General features: G+C 44.0%; 2 protein-coding genes across 2 annotated transcripts in view; one reads left to right on the plus strand and one right to left on the minus strand.

Moving 5' to 3' along the window:
• Positions 1 to 24,222, minus strand: part of LOC140122542 (ribonuclease H1-like) — a 294,177-nt gene that overhangs the window by 68,086 nt on the left and 201,869 nt on the right. The window lies entirely within an intron of this gene.
• ALLC (allantoicase) lies at positions 5,031 to 22,519 on the plus strand. The gene is made up of 13 exons (XM_072143521.1): positions 5,031 to 5,108; positions 5,586 to 5,687; positions 7,290 to 7,340; positions 8,140 to 8,227; positions 8,590 to 8,712; positions 9,170 to 9,246; positions 16,023 to 16,155; positions 16,749 to 16,904; positions 16,986 to 17,059; positions 17,527 to 17,635; positions 18,236 to 18,363; positions 22,073 to 22,223; positions 22,404 to 22,519. The coding sequence occupies exons 1-12, from the start codon at positions 5,091 to 5,093 to the stop codon at positions 22,211 to 22,213; spliced, it is 1,200 nt and encodes a 399-aa protein (XP_071999622.1). The 5' UTR covers positions 5,031 to 5,090; the 3' UTR covers positions 22,214 to 22,223; positions 22,404 to 22,519.

Below are 24,222 nucleotides of genomic sequence, written 5' to 3' on the forward strand. Positions count from 1 at the left end.
TTAGCATAGGTGATCAATTTCTGACACCTGGACAAACCCTTTAAGAAAAGCATTGTATTTGTATTGTATACCGCCATCTCATAACGTTTAGATGTGCTTTCATATTTGTCTGATTTGTGTTTATTTCTTTGCTATTTAATGTCGTATCATAAGTAACCACTTTTTATACAAGAATAAACCAGATATTGTAGATGTGTAAATATAGGGAAATGATGTAAATTATGCTAATTCTTATTATATCAGCTTCTATTAAGGATATAATACTAATGTTTCACTGGCATCATTGTGCCCATAGCCAAAAATCTATGTCGGGAGAAGGGATGACTATAGAATTGATATGGAATTTCACTTCTTGGAGTTGATTGAAGGGTCCTAACAGAGGATGAAGTAGTCATGGGGGATTAGAGGATGGTGGGCACAGACTTTATATAATTACAACCTCTCTCCTACCTTTTAGTATTCTCAGTATTCTAGTTTTTCCCCTATGTAAATCCCAACACTAAAGTCTTGCACCCCTTAAAGGGCATCTACCACCAGGTTGAAATACTGTATGCAAATAAGCCTAAGAGGCTCCAGGCTCCATAGGTGTTAATGGAGCCTGGAGCCCCTCATTTGCATGCAGTCTTTCATCCTGGTGGTAGATGTCCTTTAACGGCACATGAGAAACCTACCACAGAAATGTACATTTTTTTAAACACAAAATAATATAAAAACAGTACAAAATATTATGAAAACATAGCAAAATATTTTAATGTATATCCAAATACATGTAAACAGCTTAAAGGAAAATTACCAGCAGGATAAAGGATTGTCAAGCACACTGACATACCGCCCCATCTGGCAGGATCTGCTCTTCTTTTAGCTTATTATGCCCTGGTCTTTACAAAAAAAAGCTTTAATGATTATGCAAATGAGCCTGAGGCGCTTCGGTATCCATTAATATCTATTGAGCCCAGAGCTCCTCTAACTAATTAGCATAATTTATTTTTGCAAAAACATGGGCATAAGAAGCTAAAAAAGAGAAGATCCTGCCATAGGAGGTGCACACCAGTATATATGTGTGCTTGGTTTATAATCCTTGATCTTGATGAAAGAGGACCTTTAGGGCAGTGTTCACACCATGTTTAGTGTCTCTGTCTTAATGATATGTTGTGAGGATTCCCGATGTACCCTTACAATGGAGGGAAAGTCCTTAACCCACTGTATGCACATATGCTGAGCGTATACCAAAATCAAGGTGTGAATGGAGTCTAAAGGTGCACAAATTACCTATTATTTTTCATGTACTACACAGTTATGTATTGCAAAACATCTATATACTGAATGTAATATTACTTACAGCTAGTGATGAGCGGAGCCATTGGGCATTGGCCATCGGCTGGTAGCCACAGAGACGCATAGTTGGGAAGATGTGGAGAAATGTCTTTGATTTCTTCCCAATTGGTTATGTATGTATGTTCCCTCTGGAACCAAAGGAAGAGCTGACTCTAAGACCCCTCCAATGGAACGTGACCGCCAACCAGAAGTGGTAAATGAAAGGTCTCTTCTGAATGATAGAAACAAAGATCTGCACAAAAATGCCAAGATTTGGGTGATGCAACGTAATACACGAGACAAGTTGTTATTTGCAATAAGAAATAGACCTATCCGGGTACTCCCATTACCATAATAATAGTCTGGTGAGGGGTCCGTTTATGGTATCATGTACAAATTAGTGTATCATGGGTTCAGTAAGGAAGGAAGCTGGTTCCTAAAAAGCGACCTTAACAGGAAACGGAAGTGACAGAGAAGTACAGAACATGTAGTCAATGTTTGCAAAATTAAACTGAGATTTTTTAAGTCCAAGTTCTAGCCATGAAGTCAAACAAGCATTTATGTAGATGTGGAAGCCAAAGTGGAATGCGGAGAGAACACCCCTTTTGTCCTTTTCCCCAATACAGATGATGTAGGGCCCATGTGTGCGACCAGATAGGGACTCTTGTTATTCCATATTTTATAATAGAGCCATGTTTTATATATATATGCTTTGGCCTCTGTGACCCTCAGTGATGTGACTGTCCATATAAGGACAGTGACATAATAGAGGGTAGCACCCTGAAGAATGGCAGCAGCCAATCACTGGTTGCTACCGATGGTGGGATACGTTTTGACCCCCTGTTGTAAGGGTGCATCGGTGTATTGTTACAACATAGAGCCAAAACCTGATGTGAATGCAGCCTTTGTGTAGCTGCACAGGTTAGAGCAGTAATGGCTAACCTATGGCACTGGTGCCAGAGGTGGCACTCAGAGCCCTTTCTTTGGGCACTCAGGCCATCACCAGAGATGACTCCAGGTACCTTTTGCAGTCCCAGACAGCCCAGGACTTGCAGTGCACAGAGCTATTTTAAAGTGACAGCTCTACCTGGGACTACTGGAGGAGTGGGAAGATGTGGACAGATCTGGATTATCATTGTAGCTCCTGCTCCGGCCCTGACAATTCTTCCTGTTTATGAGACCCTGGAGCAAAGCTTCAATGATCATCCAAATTTCTTCTATTTTATGTTTTATTGGTGTCCTCAGGGTGCTGGTATCAATGAAAGCGGTGACAGACAAGGGAGTATAAATCACAAATTAAATTTCTGTGTTGGCACTTTGTGATAAATAAGTGGGCTTTGGTTGTAGTTTGGGCACTCTGTCTCTAAAAGGTTCGCCATCACTGGGTTAGAGCGATGTTATCTCTGCCTCCATTATGTCCCATATACCATGCTTCATCTTTGGTAACAGAGTAATTCTGAAATTCTGTTGCCTGTCATATAAAAGCATCAATGGTAATAATTACAATATTAATTTATGCATTTTCAGATTTGTGGGAATTAAAATCACATGTTATAAGAATTGAAATTCAGAATTTTTACATCTGCCTTATTGGTTTTATTGTATCTGCATATTTCAAAATAAAGAAGTAATTTTAATTATTTGTCTCTGGTTGTAGCAATTGCATTCATCTTTATTTCAGTATTATTATTACGATATGTTATGTGTTAAAATCATATTCAGTAAACTGAATAGAGCTGTCCTGCAATACCGGGCACAACCCAAAGAGGCGCTGTTTCAGGGAAAAAGCAAATGTGTATATTGCTATAACCCGTTTAGAATAAGTCCATCATCATGTTTGGTCATGAAAACCTATAGACATTGGAAGGTTGAAGCCATTTTTGTATGCTGTTACTAACATTGAAAATGGATTTATACTCTAGTTTTGTGTCAGGAATCAGTGGGAAGCGTCCGCACACTTCTGGGCTATAAGATCTCTTCACTATGCATCTCCACAGCACCTCTATAGTATTCAATCAGTTGCCTGCTACAGCTGTTACGCAGAGCACAGCATCCAGTGTGTGGAAACTCCCCCAGTGTCACAGCTACAATCCTGGAATGTACCCCCATTAAATAACATATATAACATATACCGCTGTAAGCTTTCTAATGTTTAAAGTGAACCTAGGACATTCCATTGAGGTAAATGGACTTGTACAGCTCACCAAACAGCCTCCATACCACAGCTGAACTTCATAAAAAAAATCTTTTGATGCAAGGGTTTCCTGCTGCCGGAACTGCAGCCCCAAAAGTTTGCTTGAAAAAATGAAGACAGATCCCAGCACCACAATTAAAATTCTTCATTTATTAAATTTATGTTAAAAACGAACAGGTTGGTATTACCATCTATATTGGCTGATTCGTTTCGGGCAACTTGACCAAATTGTGTGCCCTTAGTCATAGCTATGATCTTATTTCTATTTTTAATTGTTTTAGGGGTGACTAACTTCTAACTCTCCCCGACCTCTCCCCCCCCGGGCTGCTCTCCTTATACGGAGACAGTGACATCACTGGGGTCCCCCTACAGAGTACACTGAGTGGAGGCAGGAAGGTGGGCGGGGGCGTACATATCATGCACCAGCTTTTTAATGTTCACTCTTCCCCAAATGTTGCACGTACTAAGTACGATCTTATTTATACTATTCCAGGCCCTTCAACTTGCATAGGCTATAGCTAATGCGCCAGCAAGGGGTGTCAACCCCACTTGCCCAACCCACTTTATACCCTTGCATGCCCACTCTGTGCCCCTCCCCGACAACTTCATATGGTGATGGTGCAATATTAACCTTTCCAAGGGAAAAAATTTGCTCCTCCAGCACACATAAAATATGGTAAAAACTTGGTTCCATTATTTAATCCATACTGTTAAAAATATCAAATCCAATAATAATGTAAAAAGAAGGCAAACCTACGTGTTTCAGGCCTTTACATGTGGCCCTTACTCATGGTCTATTTGCTCTCTGTTTAACACACATATTTAAATAAAACACACCAAAATGACACACCTGAATTGATACAAAATTAGTGACCCCATTGGTTCTAATTAGTGACCTCATTAGAACCCCATCTTATGCAGAAACTACTTCCCCAATCCACGATCACATGACTCATGTCATGTGACTCATATCATGTGATAGAAACTAACCTTTGCCCATAGCCATAAATATTCCACACGCCAAACACAATTATAATGTAATATGTGCATGCATCTGATTTTCAAGCAATAATAGAGAATAAAATGCTGGGGTTCCTCCATGTGAGGAACCATAAGTGGGACCACGTGAGGCTGTGACAAGGTAACAACACTTCACAAGTTCAGTGGTGGCCACAGCTTAACACCCATCTGGCTGATCAAGGTGCCTGGCAGGCTGGTTACAATGGTCAGCGGTGGCCTGGTAGCTTAGTTGGGCACATAAAGGCCTTAAATGAGGAGAACCAAACAGTCGGTCGAAAGGTGGGCTTTGGATTGTCATGATAAGCTGCTGACATCATAAATTTGCCCTCATTGCACTGTTTTGTGTGGGGAATGATCTCTTGGATATCTGCCCACATTATAATTCAACAAAAGTGATAGTTGTAAATATTCTGTTATCTCTTTGACTTTCACGCTTGGAGAAAATCAATAACAGGAGTAACTGATTGACAGAGTGGTTAAGAAATTTCTGTCACTGTATTTATTTAACGAGTGTACCTTCCAGTGCAGACAGGAATTACCGAGCCACCGATGATCATAGTGCATGAGGAACGCCAAAAAGGTAAGACTGAATGAAAGTCATCTTAAAGACCTGGTGACACCAAGTGAAGGGGCTGTACGCTGTCACTTCAGGCTCGGCTACCCCTGGAGTGAATGTCCCATCTACAATAAAATATTGGTGGCCAATTAACCACTTTAATTTAAATAGACTGTATTCATGTTTTCTTCTTGAAGTGTCTCTAGCCTGTGGACTGTAGAGAGGACATGGTAAAAACTGTAGTTTCAGTATAATTTAAAAGCCACATATTGAAAACTCTAGTTTAGAGGAATGAATCCTCTCCAAAACTCAACCTCTTTGAGAAAGATCTTCAGTTCTACCATTTACTATGTCTCTCCGAGACGACGATGTAGTTTTGGGTGGTTGTCTTAAGTTGGTTTTGCTGTGCATAACTTATTTATAATGGAGGGTCTTATAATGAACGCACAGAGAAACGATAGTATTTGGAAGTTAAATTCCCTGTTTGTCTTATGTTGTAAGACTCCCGATATGTCTTCATCAACAAGAGACCATGGAAATGAACAACCTGCTCCTGAGTTTGTACAGATGAATAACTTGGTCTGCGAGAGTGTTGGAGGGAAGGTAAAGAGCAAAGAACGCTGCTCAACGTTTTGATTTTACGAGGTGGTAAGAAATTGTATCGAGTAAAACATATTGATATCCTCAGAAGACAGGTATATAGATATAGTCATGTATAAATACTGTATACATTTCATATGAAGGAATATTATTTCTGGACATGGCATTGAAGGGTGTTGATTCATAAAGATCATTTGGACATTGGTGGGGGAAAGGGCACCCCTCTCGCTGAGCCACAAAAAAAACTTGTCTTTAAGACTCCAGAAATCTAATTAAGATTCAATGCATTTACACATTTGGTTGTGAAAATAGGACTATTTTGGTGTTGGAAGCCAGATCTTCATTGTGGTTCCCATATGATAGGGATTGTCCGAGGCATGAAATATCTATTAAGTCTAGAAGATATTGGATCATGCGGACATTGGTGGAGGTGATGTCTACTTAGTCTCCCCTCTCTCTTAGCCACAAAAATAGCTGTACTTTAAGACTCCTGCAATATATTTAAGATCCAATGCATTCATACATATGGTTGGAAAAGAAGGAATATTTTGGTGTTAGAAGCCAGATCTTCACTGTAGTTCCCATATGATAGGGATTGTCAGAAATATGAAATATCCATGAAGTCTAGAAGATACTTATGGTTACAGTGGCCAATCAAAACCAATAAAGAACTATAAAAATGTATTAAAATTAGTGACTCCCTGTTATCCATATTTTGAGCAGGGAACATCTGGGTCAGAACTGTAGGAGTGGTCTCCATTAGCAACATCTGATGTAAAACTTGCAGTTGAGACCAGGATGTGGTACAGAATTGGAAGGCGCATTGAAGATAGGTCTATCAAGCCAAGGTCGGGGTAGGCAGCAAACAGACACATACAGTAACTTAAATAAAATTAAGGCCCCCTTCATATATTGATGCAGCAGAGAATATTGTGTGAAGACAGTACTGGAGAAAACTGGCCGCATGAGTCATGAGGTCCCAGTCAGTCTCAATCTGCTACAAGGAAACAAGGAATTGAGATGCTGGACTGGACATGGGTGCTTGGATAAAATTTTAGGGTTGCAATAAGCCCAGGCACCAAAAAGTGCCTAAATCCCTAAAAATAATACATTATAGTTGGGGGGGGGGGGGGGGGCTAGGTTTAGATTTTGTATTGTGAGCATTCAACTTAAGGTTAAGCCTCTGGTGGTCAGAAGGTGAACATTTTGCTTACATACCATAATAAAAATATTCACACCCGGACGTCAATTCTTCTAGCAAATACTAGTGTTGCCACATAACCAGTCAAGGACCGGTAAGTAATCAAACTGGTACAGAGTCTCTTTTGTTAGCACAAGCGGCACAGGTTCTTCTGTCCAGTGATCTCAAAAAACAGGAATAAAAAGTGAAACATTAACCTCCTGCACACTTGACCATGACCCACATTACCTTTGACCTTGTTGATGTCTTCTTCCTATAGTCTGCCATTGAGTAGCCAACCTATTAATAAGTAATACCATTAGCACAATAATAGCATCTTGTAAAATGTAGAAAACAAGTCTAATAACAATAAGTAAAAGGAAAAAACTAATTTTCCAAGTACAGTGAAATTACATGTTTTTCAGGTGTTATTCGCTACTGATGACTGGTTTGCAGCTGCTGAAAATCTTTTAAAAGTAAGTTTACTTTTAATATTATTAATATTTAATATTATTTAACCTCAGTCATTAAGGGTTGTTATAAAAGTATCCTGCAGTAGAATATGAATGGGGGGAATTTATCAGTACTGGGTGCATCATGTGGCACTCATGATACTTCCCCCACTGGCTCACTATGTCCCGGATATACTAAAAGGCCCTGCATGTAGATACATTCTGCCATAGCCTGCACCAGGCTGGGTCATCTTTGCCCTGGCTCAGCCACTCCATGCCAACTTGGTTGAAGGCGGATTAGGGGATAAGAACCAGAAAAATGGTGATCAACCATTATATATTCACCCGACAGTATCAATGTTGGTATAGTGTCATGATACACGTTCTCAGGAACTTGACGCTTTTCTTCCTCCAACGCCTAAATAGATCCCCAGAAATTATCATTGTGTTGGCCTCTCTATGGTATGGATTGGTTGTAAGATTGTGGTGACTCTGGGCGGACTGACTGCTCTTTGTAGCGTTGCTCTATTATCTCAACCTGTTTGGTCCATCTACCAGCAGCTTCCAGGCAAAACCAAGATCTCTTAGATCACTTAGGGTCTACTGGCAGGTTACAGATAGTTGGTTTTGCCTTATCGGGTGGTTTAACCATTGTAGACCAGGATCTAGTCCTCATGGGATGGCGCAAGGCACATTTGCCATCACATGCCCAGTCTATATATGGCGATGGCTCTGCCCATTAAATAAACGTGTACCTTTGCCTAAATATGTCCATTGTGCAAGTTAAGTGTACATGAAGCCTTTTTTTTCCTATTTTTATCAGAAAGGAGACCCAGAATTCAAGACAGGACTCTTTACAGAGTATGGAAAATGGATGGATGGCTGGGAGACTAGAAGGAAAAGAATTCCAGGTGAAATACTAGAGTGATATACTGATATATGGGTAGCTGATGAAGAGGGTTATATCTTTAGATAATCTCTTTTCTTGAGGTAGGTACACCAGTACTATTGTGAACAATATAGTGTTTTTTGGATCCAAAAGAATCCATTAGGACTAAATTTTATGACCATGCTACCTTGAGCCTGGCAAACGATTTGTTAGACATCGACAATGACCCTAACTGTAGTTTGATGCCACAATGGAAATACTTTTTCAGTGGAAAGTAATGAAGATGAACCAGTCCCAACATCTGCAAAATTTGGCAAATTTACATTTAAAATACATTTAAAAATAATAACAAATCTTAATTGAAGAATTTGTTTGGCTGCCCAGGTCATGACTGGTGTATAATCGAGTTGGGTGTTCCTGGAGTCATCCATGGGTTTCATGTGGATACACATTTCTTCACTGGGAATTATGCACCACGTATTTCAGTGCAAGGCGCATGTTTACAAGGTAGGTGTTATTTCCGTTGTATCCATTGTTGACCTGTTTCATAATAATTTTTCTGAAACTGGTATGACAAGTGCTGGTGCCATGGGGAATCCATACTTAGTAAATTTAAAGGTGGCTATACACTTTCATTCATCTGAGAAAATAGCAACCAAGGTTCGTTGCCTGGAAAAAAAAGTTGACCATGTCCAAAATTTTGGTGCTGGCCCTTCACTATGTTTGGTGCAGTCTTCTATTAAAAAAAACCCAAATCTTACATGTGTAATGGTCATTCACAGGTGATGATTATTCTAACACTTCTCTAACCATCAATCCAACTTTTAGGATCTAGTGAAAAATAATAAAATACAGAGGAAAGGGCAAACAATTCTGCCATCTTGGTCTTTTTTTTTCTGTAAGTCTTCATGATATGTAATATGAGGTTCATTTTTTTGACAGTTTAAACCTTGGTGTCTTTTAGAAAATATATCATTGCCTCCGAGAGGGGACAGAATTGGATCTGCTGCAACTGAAGAAGATTTTAAAGCTGTTGAAAGGGTACAATAAATATAAGATATAAGAGATGCATGAGATAATTCATAATGTATGACTTTGAGTATAATTTTGTGAAAGCCTTAGCTCGATGTCTTCTAATACAGTGTACTGGATTCCAGTGTATATATATATATATATATATATATATATATATATATATATATATATATATACATTTTTCTATATATTTTAAACTTTGGTACAAGTTTCAACCACTGAAGTTGAGGCTCATCCATTATCATGTTATGCCTGGGTAAGGAATTTGTAAATAAGTTTTTCAGGGTGGGAAAAGGAAAACAATATCTCCAGTACTACCCTATATAAGAAGCTCTCTCTACATCTTGTGGGAGATTTGGCCCAGTAGAGACCGTGGTAGCGGGGTGCTGTGATGCAGTTCAAGACAGTGACACCAAAGTACAGTCCAAAACAGGTCTCGCCTGCGTTTATTGTAGCAGCAAAATAAAACAGCCTTTACATTCAGGCATTAAATAAACAAAAATCCTACCCGTCAGGGTGCTAACTATACAGGTGTTCACTAACTCACCACTATACAAAATCACTTGGCTGCTCCAGGCACAGAGGTCAGGGCACAGAGAGAGACAACCCTCTCAGCTCTGCTGAGCGGTTTAAAAAAAAGACTGATTGGGCTGCTCCCATCACCTGTGTCCAAGGTGCTGGACACCCAACCTCAGCACTAAGGCCTTGCATAATAGCAAAACCTAGGGGAAACATACCGCCCATCCACAGTTAACCCCTTCAGTGTCTCACATACCCTCCCCCTCTGTTTGACCCTGTGGGGGCGAACACTTTTGGCCATCAGACAGTGGGTACGAGACAGGGCATCGGCATTCCCATGCAGCTTTCCTGCTCGATGTTCTACCGTGAATTTGAAATTCTGCAACATTAAGAACCACCTTGTGACCCTGGCGTTCCTCTCTTTGGCCTGACTCATCCAGGTGAGGGGAGAGTGATCGGTCACTAGTGTAAACTGTCGCCCTATCAAGTAATATCTCAGGGATTCCAGGGCCCATTTAATCGCCAAGCACTCCCTCTCAACTATACTGTAGTTCTTCTCAGGAGGTGTGAGCTTGCGGCTCAGGAATGTCACAGGATGTTCCTCACCCTCCACTACTTGGGACAGGACAGCGCCTAAGCCCACGTCAGAAGCGTCAGTCTGCACAATAAAGGTCTTGGTGAAGTCAGGGGTGATCAGTACCGGTCCCTCGCACAAAACCGTCTTAAGTCGCTGAAACGCCCCCTCAGCCTCTTCACTCCATCACCGCCCTGCTACCCTTGGTCAGGTCAGTCAGGGGTGCCGCTATGGTAGCAAAATCGGGGATAAATCGGCGATAATAGCCCACTATGCCTAGGAAAGCCCTCACTTGCTTCTTGCTCATAGGTCGTGGCCACTGCTGGATCGCCTCCACTTTATTTACTTGGGGTTTGATGACACCTCGCCCAATACGGTACCCCAGGTAACGGGCCTCTTCCAGACCCAGAGCACATTTTTGGGGGTTCGCTGTCAACCCTGCTGCCCTCAGGGAGTCTACCACTGCTTGCACCTTGGCCAGGTGACTCTCCCAATCGTTACTATAAACTATGATGTCATCCAGATAGGCCGAGGCATATCTCCGGTGAGGTTTTAGCACGAGATCCATTAACCTCTGGAATGTGGCGGGAGCCACACTACGGTGGGGGGTCCTCTCCTGTTCCCAGGTCTCCTTGGCTATATCCAAAAGCCCACGTGGGGAACGGCCATATAACAGCTCAAAGGGTGAGAAACCCGTGGAGGACTGGGGAACTTCACGTATGGCAAACATCAAATAGGGCAACAAACAATCCCAGTCCTTCCCATCCTTGCTGACCACCCTCTTTAGCATCCCCTTCAAGGTCTTGTTAAACCTCTCGACTAGGCCATCTGTCTGAGGATGATACACAGAGGTGCGGAGCTGTTTAACCTGCAGTAACTTACACATCTCCTTCATTACCCTAGACATGAATGGGGTACCCTGGTCAGTCAAGATTTCCTTGGGGAGGCCTGTGCGTGAGAATACCTGGAACAGCTCCCTAGCAATATTTTTGGAGGAGGTGCTCCTTAATGGAATCGCCTCAGGATACCGCGTAGCGTAGTCCAGGATAACCAGGATGTATTGGTGCCCCCTTGAGGATTTGACTATGGGGCCAACCAGATCCATTGCAATCCGTTCAAATGGCACCTCTATGATTGGTAGCGGGACCAAAGGACTCCTGAAGTGGGACACCGGGGCAGTAAGTTGACACTCAGGGCAGGAGCTACAATACCGGTTTACCTCCTCCCACACCCCGGGCCAGAAAAATCTCTGCAGGATCCTCTCCCGGGTCTTCTCAGCACCTAAGTTCCCTCCCAGCACATGTTTGTGTGCCAACTCTAGCACCAGCCTACGGTGAGATTGGGGTACTACAAGTTGCTCAACCTCCTCACCCCGTATCTGGTCGACCCTGTACAACAGCTCCCCAACAATCACCATTCGGGGGTATATTTTGTCAGCCCCTGGTATTTGGAGTACCCCATTTATCACCTTAACATTCTCCCGTGCTTTAAACAAGGTAGGGTCCTGTAGCTGTGCAGCCCCAAAATTCTCGCGGGAAAACTCAAGGTCCGGCATGTCGGCCACCTCCTCGTGGCCCTCGACCTCACCAGCTAGGACCTCTAGGGGAGAGAATTCATCACATGGGGTCACCCCTACTGCTGGTGTGGGTACATCGGCCTCAAAGGGTTCAGGGGCCAAGGCCGGACATACCTGACGTCCATTATCTGCAACAGCACCTGAGGTGGGTCTTCGTCTCCGGAGGTCCCAAAACACCGGTAAGTCTCTGCCGATAATAGCCTCATGAAACAGGGTCCCCACCACCCCCACTTCATGGGTAATAGTACCACAAGGTGTATGTAGGTTGATGACAGCAGTGGGATATTCGCGAGTGTCCCCATGTATACACAACACTCCCACTTTACGCCCACTGTACAGTCCAGGATCAACCAAAGTTCCCCGCACCAGGGTAACCAGACTCCCTGAGTCTAGCAAGGCTTCCACCGTGTGACCACCGATTGTGACCATACACACTTGGGGTTCTGCATCCGTGACTGACTCGGCAGCCAGAACCGGCCGGGCAAACAGTGACATTCGCCGGGTCTGGTTGCAGTCCATTGGCTCCACTGACAGTGGACAGTTGGCAGCAATATGGCCCATTTCATGGCATCGCCAGCACTGGATACGGCTATGACCTCTGTCACGAGCCTCACTGGGTTTCTGTGTATCCAAGCCCCCCAGTGTACCCCCTCCCAACCTGACCTGTTTCCCTTTTTCTGCAGTAGCAGTCCTACCAGATGGTTTAATGGCCTTGTCACTGGCACTGCTTCGTGTGGGAGGGATAAGTAGAAGATCCTCCGTAGCCCGATATCTCTCTACTAGGGACACGAGTTCCTCAGCATTTGTGGGACCGGCCTGTCCAACCCACCTCTGGAGCCGAGAGGGAAGAGAACGGGTGAACTTGTCAAGAACCACTCTCTCGACCATCTGTGCTGGGGTGCAGTCATCGGGTTGTAGCCACTTCCGGACAAGATGGATCAGGTCATGCATTTGGGAGCGCGGGGGTAGTTTTTCAGAGTATGCCCACTGGTGGACCCGGCTGGAACAAACTTGAACGGTGACCCCAAGACGAGCCAGAATCTCCGCCTTTAGCTGGGGGTACTCACGGGCCTCCGTTTCACTCAGGTCGTAGTAGGCCTTCTGCGATTCGCCTGTCAGGAACGGCGCCAGGACATCTGCCCACTGCTCAGCTGGTAACTCCTCTCGCTCAGCTACTCGCTCGAACACAGTGAGATAAGCCTCCACGTCGTCGGTCGCCGTCATCTTTTGTAAAGCCTTCTGCACTGCAGCCCGTGCGGAATGCTGGACAACCGGGTACCCTTGCAAACCAGTATGGGACCCCTCAGTAGTCGTCGCTTGCGGTGCTGCCATAACGCCAGAAAACTTTTCCATCATCAGCTGGAACATGGCTCGGGACTCTTCCTGCTGTTGCTGGAGCATGGCTTGCTGCTGTCGGGACCTCTCCTCCTGCTGCTGGAGCATGGCTTGCTGCAGCTGTCGATTAGCCTGGGACTCTTCCTGCTGCTGCTGCTGCCGATTAGCTCTGGCCTCCTCCTGCTGCTGGCGGGACCTCTCCTCCTGCTGCTGGAGCATGGCCTGCTGCTGCTGCCGATTAGCTCTGGCCTCCTCTTGCAGGTATTTAATAAAGTCCTCCATCTTGGCTTTATCCTGCAATTTGCCTGCTGCTTTCACCCAGGCCATGCAATGTTGCAGGATGTAGCGAGCCTTTCAGGTGTGTGTCTTTTTGAACTGCCCGCAATCCGAAGCACCATATGTGGGAGATTTGGCCCAGTAGAGACCGTGGTAGCGGGGTGCTGTGATGCAGTTCAAGACAGTGACACCAAAGTACAGTCCAAAACAGGTCTCGCCTGCGTTTATTGCAGCAGCAAAATAAAACAGCCTTTACATTCAGGCATTAAATAAACAAAAATCCTACCCGTCAGGGTGCTAACTATACAGGTGTTCACTAACTCACCACTATACAAAATCACTTGGCTGCTCCAAGCACAGAGGTCAGGGCTGCGTGCTCTCCAGCCTCCTTCCAGAGAGAGACAACACTTCCAGCTCTGCTGAGCGGTTTAAAAAAAAGACTGATTGGGCTGCTCCCATCACCTGTGTCCAAGGTGCTGGACACCCAACCTCAGCACTAAGGCCTTGCATAATAGCAAAACCTAGGGGAAACATACCGCCCATCCACAGTTAACCCCTTCAGTGTCTCACAATCTACTTCTGACTTCCAAGAAGCCAAGTGACATAATGTGGGGTAAAAGCCAAACCAAGACTCTTGTTAGACTATTCCAAATGGAGACACCCCACGATTCATCATCAATACAATTGTTTTTCTAGGTGTATTCCAAATTTGACCTTCTTATTTCATTTGTATTGGTGTCCTTAGGAGGACAATACCATGAATTTTGTGACAGAGCAGGAAGCAATACCTTACTTACCGTATATACTTGAGTATAAGCTGACCCGAGTATAAGTCGCGACCCCTAATTTTACCACCAAAAACTGGGAAAATCTATTGACTCATAAGCCGAGGGTGGGAAATGCATTGGTCACAGACACCCCCAGAATATAGCTAGCCAGCCCCCTATAGTATACAGCCTTCCCAGCCTGCCCACAGTAGTATACAGCGAGCCCAGCCTGCCCCCAGTAGTATACAGCCTACCACCAGTAGTATACAGCCAGCCCAGCCTGCCCCCAGTAGGTTACAGTCGGCCCCCAATAGTATACAGCCTGCTCCCAGTAGTATACAGCCACCCCTGCCTGCCCCCAGTAGTATACAGCCCTACCCCCAGTAGTATACAGCCACCCCAGCCTGCTTCCAGTAGTATACAGCCACACCAGCCTGCCCCCAGTAGTATACAGCCAGCCCGGCCTGCCCCCATTAGTATACAGCCAGTCCAGCTTGCCTCCATTGGTATACAGCCTGCCCCCAATAGTATACAGCCTGCCCAGCTTGCCCCCAGTAGTATACAGCCTGCCCAGCTTGCCCCCAGTAGTATACAGCCTGCCCAGCTTGCCCCAGTAGTATACAGCCTGCCCCCAGTAGTATACAGCCTGCCCCCAGTAGTATACAGCCACTTCAGCCTGCCCCCAGTAGTATACAGCCAGCCCAGAATTAAAAAAAAACAAAAAACTTATATACTAACCCTCCGGTGGCCCCGATGCGCAGCGCTGCTCCCCCGATGTCTGCACGGGTCCTCTTTTGGCTTCCGTGCCTGTCTTCTGTAACATCGTGCTGGGCGCCGCCATTGCTCTCTCCCGGGCGGCAGGCGCATAGTATGACGCGCCGCTGCTGATGTCATACTATGCGCCCGCCGGGAGAAAAACATGGCGGCGCCCAGCACAATGTTACAGAAGACAGAAGACGGGCGCGGAAGCCAGAAGAGGACCCGCGCGGACATCGGGGGAGCAGCGCTGCGCATTGGGGGCACCGGAGGGTGAGTATATAAGTTTATTATTTTTTAAGTCCATTGACTCGTGTATTGACTCGTGTATAAGCCGAGGGGACGTTTTTCAGCACATTTTTTGTGCTGAAAAACTCGGCTTATACACGAGTATATACGGTAAATAGCTGTGTCTGCACTTTGCGATAAATAAGTGGATTTTGATTGTGGTTTGGGCACTCGGTCTCTAAAAGGTTCTCCATCACTGCTTTAGGGCTTACTCTTGTATCCTAGACCCAACAGAGTTTCTTATGGTACTCAAGTGGGGCAGTCTAGCCTTGGGTGAAAGTTCATGCTAAAATATATACAAAACCTTTAACTAAGATTTGAAAGTTCTTAGAAAAGAGTCTGTGCCATAATAGGCATATATACCTGATCCACAGCTGGGATAGGGGATGAGTTGGGCTCCCAGCAATTTGGAAAATGTGAAACTACAAGTTCTCTTACTTTTTCTATATTAGATGGAGAGAAGGAGAGCATGCTCAAACTCTGCTCCATTTACTTCCATGATACTTTCTGGATGGGTTACAGGATGTCTGGAAAATGAAGTGGTTTGTAGTGGAATAAACATTTGGATAGGCCATCAATTTGTGATCGGAGGGGGCATGACAGTTGCCCCCCTCTAGTTCAGTTCTGCGTAAACACAGGGCACAGTTCATCTCTACACTAATTATTTCATCTCTACACTAATTATTTCTAGCTACATTCAGAAAAATGGGAATATTTACTCGAGATGACAGAGCTCACACCAGGATATGCTGAATCATGCCACAGCTACTTCCATGTCAATTCAAAAGAGAGATGGACGCATATTCGACTCAACATATACCCAGGTACAATTCCCAGTTTACTACATAATACTGCATTAATGTCATATACAACAAGAGGGGGGTCCCAACTTATCATTCACCACAGCAACCACTTTAGTCTGTCACATCCCACCCTGGGTCTGATTACCAATGCCCCAACTAGCCTGTTGTCCCCAAGTCTAACTAAATATACTTTACATTAAAGTTGTATATTGTACAGAGATATATAGTTCTAAGAGCAGATGCTTCAGACTGGTTATATGCAGAAGATACTTCTCGAAAACATGGGAGGTTAAGAAAGTTGACAAGTCATTAAGTAGATGGGATATTGACTTCCATTGATCAATTCCTCCAGTTTACAGTGATTTTGGATGCCAGGGAAAAATGATAGTTTCTGTATTATGGAGGCTTTTTGACACTGGTTGTGGCCATCAGTCCATTTGCTAAAGTCCCCAACCACAGGCACAATCTCATCTACTCATCTACAACAGCGGTAATGCAAATACTATGGCTGCAAGGTGGTAAAATATTACAAATGGAATATTACCTTTTGCATTTCAAGGATTATACTGAAACTTTATTACACCAGTTGAATCTATGTGTTATTGTTTGCCCAGATGGTGGAATAGCTCGCTTCAAAGTCTATGGAATTGGACAGAGAGATTGGTCTTCATGTGGCCCAAATGACTTGGAAGACCTTCTGTCGATGGCCAATGGAAGTGTGTGCCTTGGATACAGTGATGCCCATTATGGCCATCCCCGAAACCTCATAGGTACATAGATATAATAATACGAAGACAAACTTCAGGGTAAATGAATAACAAAAAAATTTCGATATTTGTATGCATACGTAGGCCTGGGAAGAGCAGCCGACATGGGTGATGGGTGGGAGACAGCAAGAAGACTTGATAGACCTCCCATTCTAAAGGTAACAAACTAATCTGCTAATATAAGAGGGGTTTCCATTATACTTTTCCTTTTAGTTCAATCCCTGTCACAAACAAAAAATACTTCTCTGATAGCACAGAACTTTATATAATGAAAGACCAGACATTTCTCCGATGCTTTGCATCTCCTGACACAGGGATTGTATCACAATGGACCATGGCAGCCACTCACTGTGACTTTAGCGGATCACTGTTACAGTCAGTGACTATTAACCTTGGTGACAACCACTTGGGTCAGGAGATCATCACTGACCCAAGAACCAAGAAGTGTAGAGCAGCAGGGATCGGGGCAGGATTGGATTGAAGTAGCCAGGGATCTGTTAGTATGGCTTTTTAAAAAAAATGTTAAATTCAGTGGGATCATTTGGGAGATGTAATTTAAAAAATGTAATATTCTAGCAAACATGCTATGATCCGAAATCAGAGATGAAGCTATTTTTTTTAATAGGCAAATAAAAATGGCATCCTCCAAGTGCCAGGAAATGAGTGGACGGTGTTTCGGCTTGGTCACCCTGGCCTAATAACACACATAGAAATAGATACTAACCACTTTAAAGGTAAGTCTGGTTTAGTGAATCCCAGAGACATTTCATTATTTTGACATATAATATATTTCTGCATCGCAATAGATTACAATGCTGTCAGTATGTAGAACCAGAGGTGTCAAATCACTTAAAATAGAGGGGACGGGGGAGGAGAGAGTCACAGCAGCGAGGTCTCACATCTCAGGGACAACTGAATGTCACACATAAAACTTAGGCTGCATTCACACACATGTATGGGGGACGTATATACGGCCGAAATACGTCCCCCATCACTTCTATGGGGTCACGGCATCGTACGGGAGCGGTACCGCTCCGTAGCCCGGGAAAAGATAGGACATGTCCTATCTTTTCCCGTATTACGGCGCCGTGGCCCATATGTTCCTATGGAGAGGGGGGGGGGGTGTGTGAGCTGCGCTTACCTCCTCCTCCTCTCCCCACGCACGGCAGTGTGCATGTAGCCGGAGAGGAAAAAACTGCTGACCAACACAGAACACAAGATATATCAACCTGAAGTAGTGGTGATCTTCATTCACGCATGTTATACTAATGGTATATGCAAGTTTTCTTTGAAGGTTGTACTGGATTTAGATGATATTGTGATGTTCATTACAGGTAATTCACCCAATTCTTGCAAAATTGAAGCCTGTATTCTAACAGCTAAAGAAGAAGAAGAGAATATCAAAAACAAATGGGCTGTTACCATAGAAAACAGGTGGAAAACTCTTCTCCCCGTGATGCAGGTATTGTTAATATTTTGATAAATCTATATCCTATTGTAGGCCTCTCTATGAGCAAAAGTTTAACATGACCTGCCTACCTATCTGGACCATTTATAATACTGGTGCTCTCATAAAATGCAGAGGGTCCTATGGCCCCCCTTAGAAGTCACCCCAGGTGCAACTGCCTCTCCTTCACATCCATTACTATTTCCTTGATGGTCTGTCTCTTGACTCTGCTGACTTTTCAATATTACCCTACAACCCCCACATGACCTTTTTATCCTTCCTTACCTTTTGACTTGTTAAGGTGATACTTTCCTAATTCTCCTACAAAACCCACAAAATTGGCAATGGTAACCCTAACCAATGATAAATAATGGGGTGTGTCTTAGACTTCCTCAGACTCCTGGTGGGACTTGTAGCTAGGCGGTGGTCATGAATCAAAGCTCTGGCCTAAAGGAGCTAAACTATAATGCAGCCATGGGGCAAGATCTAAGTTGTAACAGAAGATAATCATCTTCTGTAGGTCCTGATATACTTAGAATTGTTAAGCTGCTGACAGGACCTTGTAAAACTGCAGACAGTGTTAGGAAATAGTCCCGAAGAAATAATTACTAAAATCTAAAAGTATGTGCGTTAGTAGCAGCAGGATTGTGAAATAGGCTTTTATATTCTAGGGCTATAAGTTTTGTACAAATCATTCAAGGACTTTGTGATGTTCCGGGACCCCCAAAGGGTACACAAGGTCAATTAGTTTTTGTCTTTCATAGACACTTCCTGGATGCACGGGAGGCATAGTAAGTGAGAGTGTCCATGCAACCTCTGGTATGGCATAGTACGGGGCCACAGCCCTGAAAGTTCCTGCCTCAGTGAACACAGCCCTATCAAGCATGGTAGTTTCTTCCACTAGCTCTCATTAGATATAAGCCAGTTCTGTATCGGGATTATACTGGGCCAGAAGCCAACCTTACACAATTACAATCATTTTTACACTCATAGACATGTCTACACATTCCTACAGTATATACACATCACATTTACAACATATACAACATACACACAGATATACAGCATATATACACATCCAGTATATACAACAAACACACACAGCAAATACATACAACATACACAGCATATATACACACACACACACATCCAGTGTATACAACATGCACACATTAAACTCACCCAACTTCATCGATGTTACTCGGTCATCGCATTGTGTCCCGTCTGGAACAGGGTGGTCGGAGACAACACAGGAGCACAGGGGAGGGTGGCAGGTTACGGCATTAGGGTGGCACGTTACCCACATGGGCCACATGGGCGGGACGCATGTGAGGAGGGTGGATGGACCGCTCAGCAGCAATCAGGAGACGGACAGACAAATGATAACTTGTTAAAGATGTGGCCCTCTGGCCCATCTCACTACCTCCCCTGACGTGCAGGCCGCAGCATATGATGGTGCTGGGACGGGCCCGGGGGCACATCATTAACAAATTATAATTCGTCAGTCCGACCTTGGCCTAGGGGGTGCCCTGGCTTCTGGGTTCTTGCAAGATGCCTGCCCATCGCAGGCCCCCTGCTACCCGGGCCGCATAGCAGCCGCTATGGCTGCTGCAGGTGTTGTTATGCCACTGGGCATAGTGATGAAGTGTGTAAGACATGTACATGAAAAAGTCTGACATTTGCCCCCCCCCCCTTCCCCTTGCTGCAGATTTCTAGATATTTATCAGAGACTTGTCCTAACACTGCTGTTCTCTTACCTGTTGACTTCACAGTTTCCTTCCTCTGCTTTGAGTTATAGCCAAGGGCGTAACTACAGTGGTAGCAACAGCTATGGGCCCACAGTGTCAGGGGGCCCCGTCATCCTACCTGACATACTAAAGAATGGAGGATGTGCACCATTATATACATATTATGCTGCACATTGTACAGCATAATATGTATATAACATATATGTGATGCATATATGTTCTGTATGTGTGTATAAATGTATCATAGTATCATAGTTTATACGGTTGAAAAAAGACACTTGTCCATCAAGTTCAACCAAGGAAGGGAAGGGATTGGATGAGGAAGGGATTTAGGGGAAATAATTCTATATAACATAACCATCAATGTTATTTAGGTGTAAAAAGGCATCTAGACCCTTCTTGAAGCTCTCCGCTGTCCCTGCTGTGACCAGTGCCTGAGGCAGACTATTCCACAGATTGACCGTTCTCATAGTAAAAAAGCCCTGATGCCTCCGGTGATTAAACCTTGGTTTCTCCAGACAGAGACAGTGCCCCCTCATCTTTTGATTTGATTTAATCTGAAACAACTTACCACCATATTTTTTGTATGAACCATTCATATATTTATATAAATTAATCATGTCCCCTCGTAGTCGTTCCAGACTAAATAAATCTGGTTGTTTTAATCTTTCCTCATAACTGAGACCCTCCATACCCCTTATCATTTTTGTGGCTCTACGTTGAACCCTCTCCAGCTCCAGGGCATCCTCTTTATGGAACGGTGCCCAGAACTTGACAGCATATTCCAGGTGAGGCTGAACCAATGTGTGATTGTAACTTGCATGTGTGAGTATATGCAACACCCCTGCCGATGCATAGGCAGAGGAGTAGTTGCGAATAAGCCCCTACGTCTGTGTGTCCTCAGAAGGTGAGCCTGAACAACTCACTTCAGTGTCATATAGTTAGATAGAGGTAATTATGCAGCGGTAGATACTGCCTGGATAGGCAAGGGATAACTTAATTTACTAATGTTTATTATCCAATGATGTTTCACCTTTGTAACTAGAGTGTGATTGGAGAGTGAGCACCACCTGACCATGGAGTAATAAAAACCCTGGACAGGAAGTGAAAAACTCTATTTAGGCCCAACTCTTGACTGAGGAGCAGCTCTTGGCAGAGAGACCTCAGAGCACATGCTCTGACCCCAGGCCTCCTAGGCTTCAGCTATCAATACTGAGAGAAGGAGACAGCGTCAGTGCATCACTAGCACAGGCACCCAGCTAATCCCAGGACAAGCTGCAGCTTCCATACCTGGACCATAGCTACCTCCCAGCCTGCACCTACTACCAAGCTGGTGAACTCCTCCTGAGGATTCCTCTCCAGTAATCCGGCATTTGTTCTGAAATCGTTTGGCCCGTTGCCTGCAGTTGTCTCAATAAAAAACTGTGAGTTACTTTTGCCCAACGTTGACTCCTTCTGATCCCTGGATACGGCTGTTACCATCATGGGCTTCCCCATCCACTACCCAGGGACATATCTTACAGACACTCAGGTGTTGCCTCAGGGAGATCCAGTACATCAGCCTCTCCCTCCATATTTTTTGCACACACCACCTGCTGGAGACCTGCCTGGCTGTGGGACAGCCCTCCGTTCCCCATACCAAGCACCGTGACCACAGCGTGCCCTAGCTAGAAAAGGCTTGGCCCCGGTGGGGGATGTTGCATATACAAATATGTACATTTCTTTAGTGAGAAGGGGGGCCCCATGCAGAAGCCTGCTATGGGACCCTGCTTCTCCTAGTTACGCCACTGGTTATAGCTGTAGTTTTCAACCAGAAGCCTGCTTTAGTTTTTACAAGTAGCAGAGGAGAGAAGGAGCAGGCTGCAATCCTGGAATTTAAATACATTTTCACTGTTCTGCTGCTACTAACAACACACGCAAAGATAGGGTTACACATATCTCCAGGACAATACCTAACACCTCTCTGTTTGTTTCAGCTCCATCCCCACAAGAGGCATTTTATTGATGGGACATCTTTATCCCTTCAAGACGTCATAACTCATGTGAAGATCACCATTGCTCCGGACGGGGGTATCAGCAGATTACGACTCTGCGGTTTTCCTCGACAACTTCCTTGAGACGTTGAGTCAGTGGGGCAGATTTATCAAGCAGTCTGAAAGTCAGAATATTTCCAGTTGCCCATGGCAACCAATCACAGCTCAGCTTTCATTTCACCAGTGCTCATGAATATTTTAAAGGGGAGCTGTGATTGGTTGGCTTGGGCAATTGGAAATATTCTGACTTTCAGACTGCTTGATAAATCTGCCCCAGTATCTGTCACTGTTTGTATTATCTATATAGTAATGGTCATTTGCTATAATTTTAGGCCCTTGCACAGTATTCTGTGATTATATGACAAATATACAAATAAAGTTGTAACTTGATAGTTTGGGCTTCTTGTCTGCAGTACATGATATCTTACTGTAGGTTAATATTGCTCATAAACCCCCCTCCAAAACAACATAAAGAAATAAAAAACAAGAAAAAAAGAAAACCCGTGGATTTATTACATCAGTCCAGATTAGTAGAACATTCTTTGACAGGATGATTGCTTTCTACTCATATAATGATTGTTTTTCTTAAATCTCTGGCATATAAAGTTACAAGGTTGTGATGGGAGACTTCCAGATGACCTCCCCGGATAACCAGCTCAGCCGCTCTTATCTTACATCTAGAACTATTTATTTTTAAACAAATTGCAGTAAGATGAGGTTTGTTTCAGGAGCCAAGGAAACAATCCTTAAATAAACGAGTGTCAATTACCTGATAATGCAACTGGCCCAGGAGGAGATAGAAGGAACTGATACTCCCCAGAAGCAAAATAAGTTTTCAACTATATAAGAAAAGTTATATAGAAGAGATATGAGGCTTATTGACTTTGGGTGAATTTACATGTGGCTGATTTGTTTCCAACGTCCTTCTCATTCATCTCCCTCGGGGTACTACTTTATGGAGAGCACTAAACAGGCGGAAGAAGACTTGCATGCCATGATGCAATGCCCCTCTGGGTAAAGTGTATAAAATTTAGTTTATCTTAAAAAAAGAGAGTGGGGCAGATTTACTTACCCGGTCCATTTGCGATCCAGCGACGCGTTCTCTGCGCTGAAAAGCATCGGAATGCATTGGAGTTCACCGAGCCGGGCTGAGTGAAGGTAAGTGCAAGCCCCGCAACAGATTTTTAAAAAAAATGCGGCGGTTTTTCCGAATCAGTTGGGTTTTCGTTCGGCCACACACCCCAATTTTGGCGCAAATTGGAAATATTCGGTTAACACGTCGGGAAAACGCGAATAGGGCCCTTAGTAAATGACCCCCAGTGTCTCTAGTATGTTGTAATACTATGGATCAATGTCCGACCCATTTAACAGGCCCTCTGAGAAGGATGTAGGCCAAGCTAGAAACTCCTCAGTACAGGGTTGGTGCCTATTTGGCTGGGTAAGAGTCTTTTATGGGGCTTATTGTTTCTCCAAATAGAAAATGCCAAGTAGGTAATAGCAGTTTTATAAGCCGAGCCAATGAATTAGCAAAATTCAATGAGGTTTCTGCCATAATAATCCCAATCAGATGTAGAATAGGTTTATCACATACCAGACCTGGAGAAAGGACGGCTATGGGGCAGTACAGAAAATTTTCCGATGATTTTTTTATACCTAGGCCAGTACAAAGAGACATAGGGATTCTTTACGGTAAAAGTAGGAAGACTGCGGCACTCTCTGTTGCAGGAGGTTGTGATGGCTGATGTGATAAACAAAATAGGGGTCGGCACTACCATTACTATCACAATCCTGAAAGCACAAACACTGGTAGGTGGCTGGGAAACAGATGAGAAGATATGTTGTGCTCAGCGAACAGGAACAATAGCGATCCAACAATGTAACTATAAAAGACAAAAAGTCAACAGAAAATTCTTCTTTATTTTATATCAGCCATAGGACAGGGAGCTGAATAGCAGTTACGCAGTGACAGCGATGGAACGTTTCCTGTGACTTGTCTAGCCATATAATGGTTATACGGCTTGACAAAGCGCAGGAGTGCGCGAAACCCACACTCTCGAGTTCGATCACAGGGTACTCTTACACTATAGAGACCT

Source organism: Engystomops pustulosus, chromosome 3 (assembly GCF_040894005.1).
Source record: "Engystomops pustulosus chromosome 3, aEngPut4.maternal, whole genome shotgun sequence".
Lineage (NCBI taxonomy): Eukaryota > Metazoa > Chordata > Amphibia > Anura > Leptodactylidae > Engystomops > Engystomops pustulosus.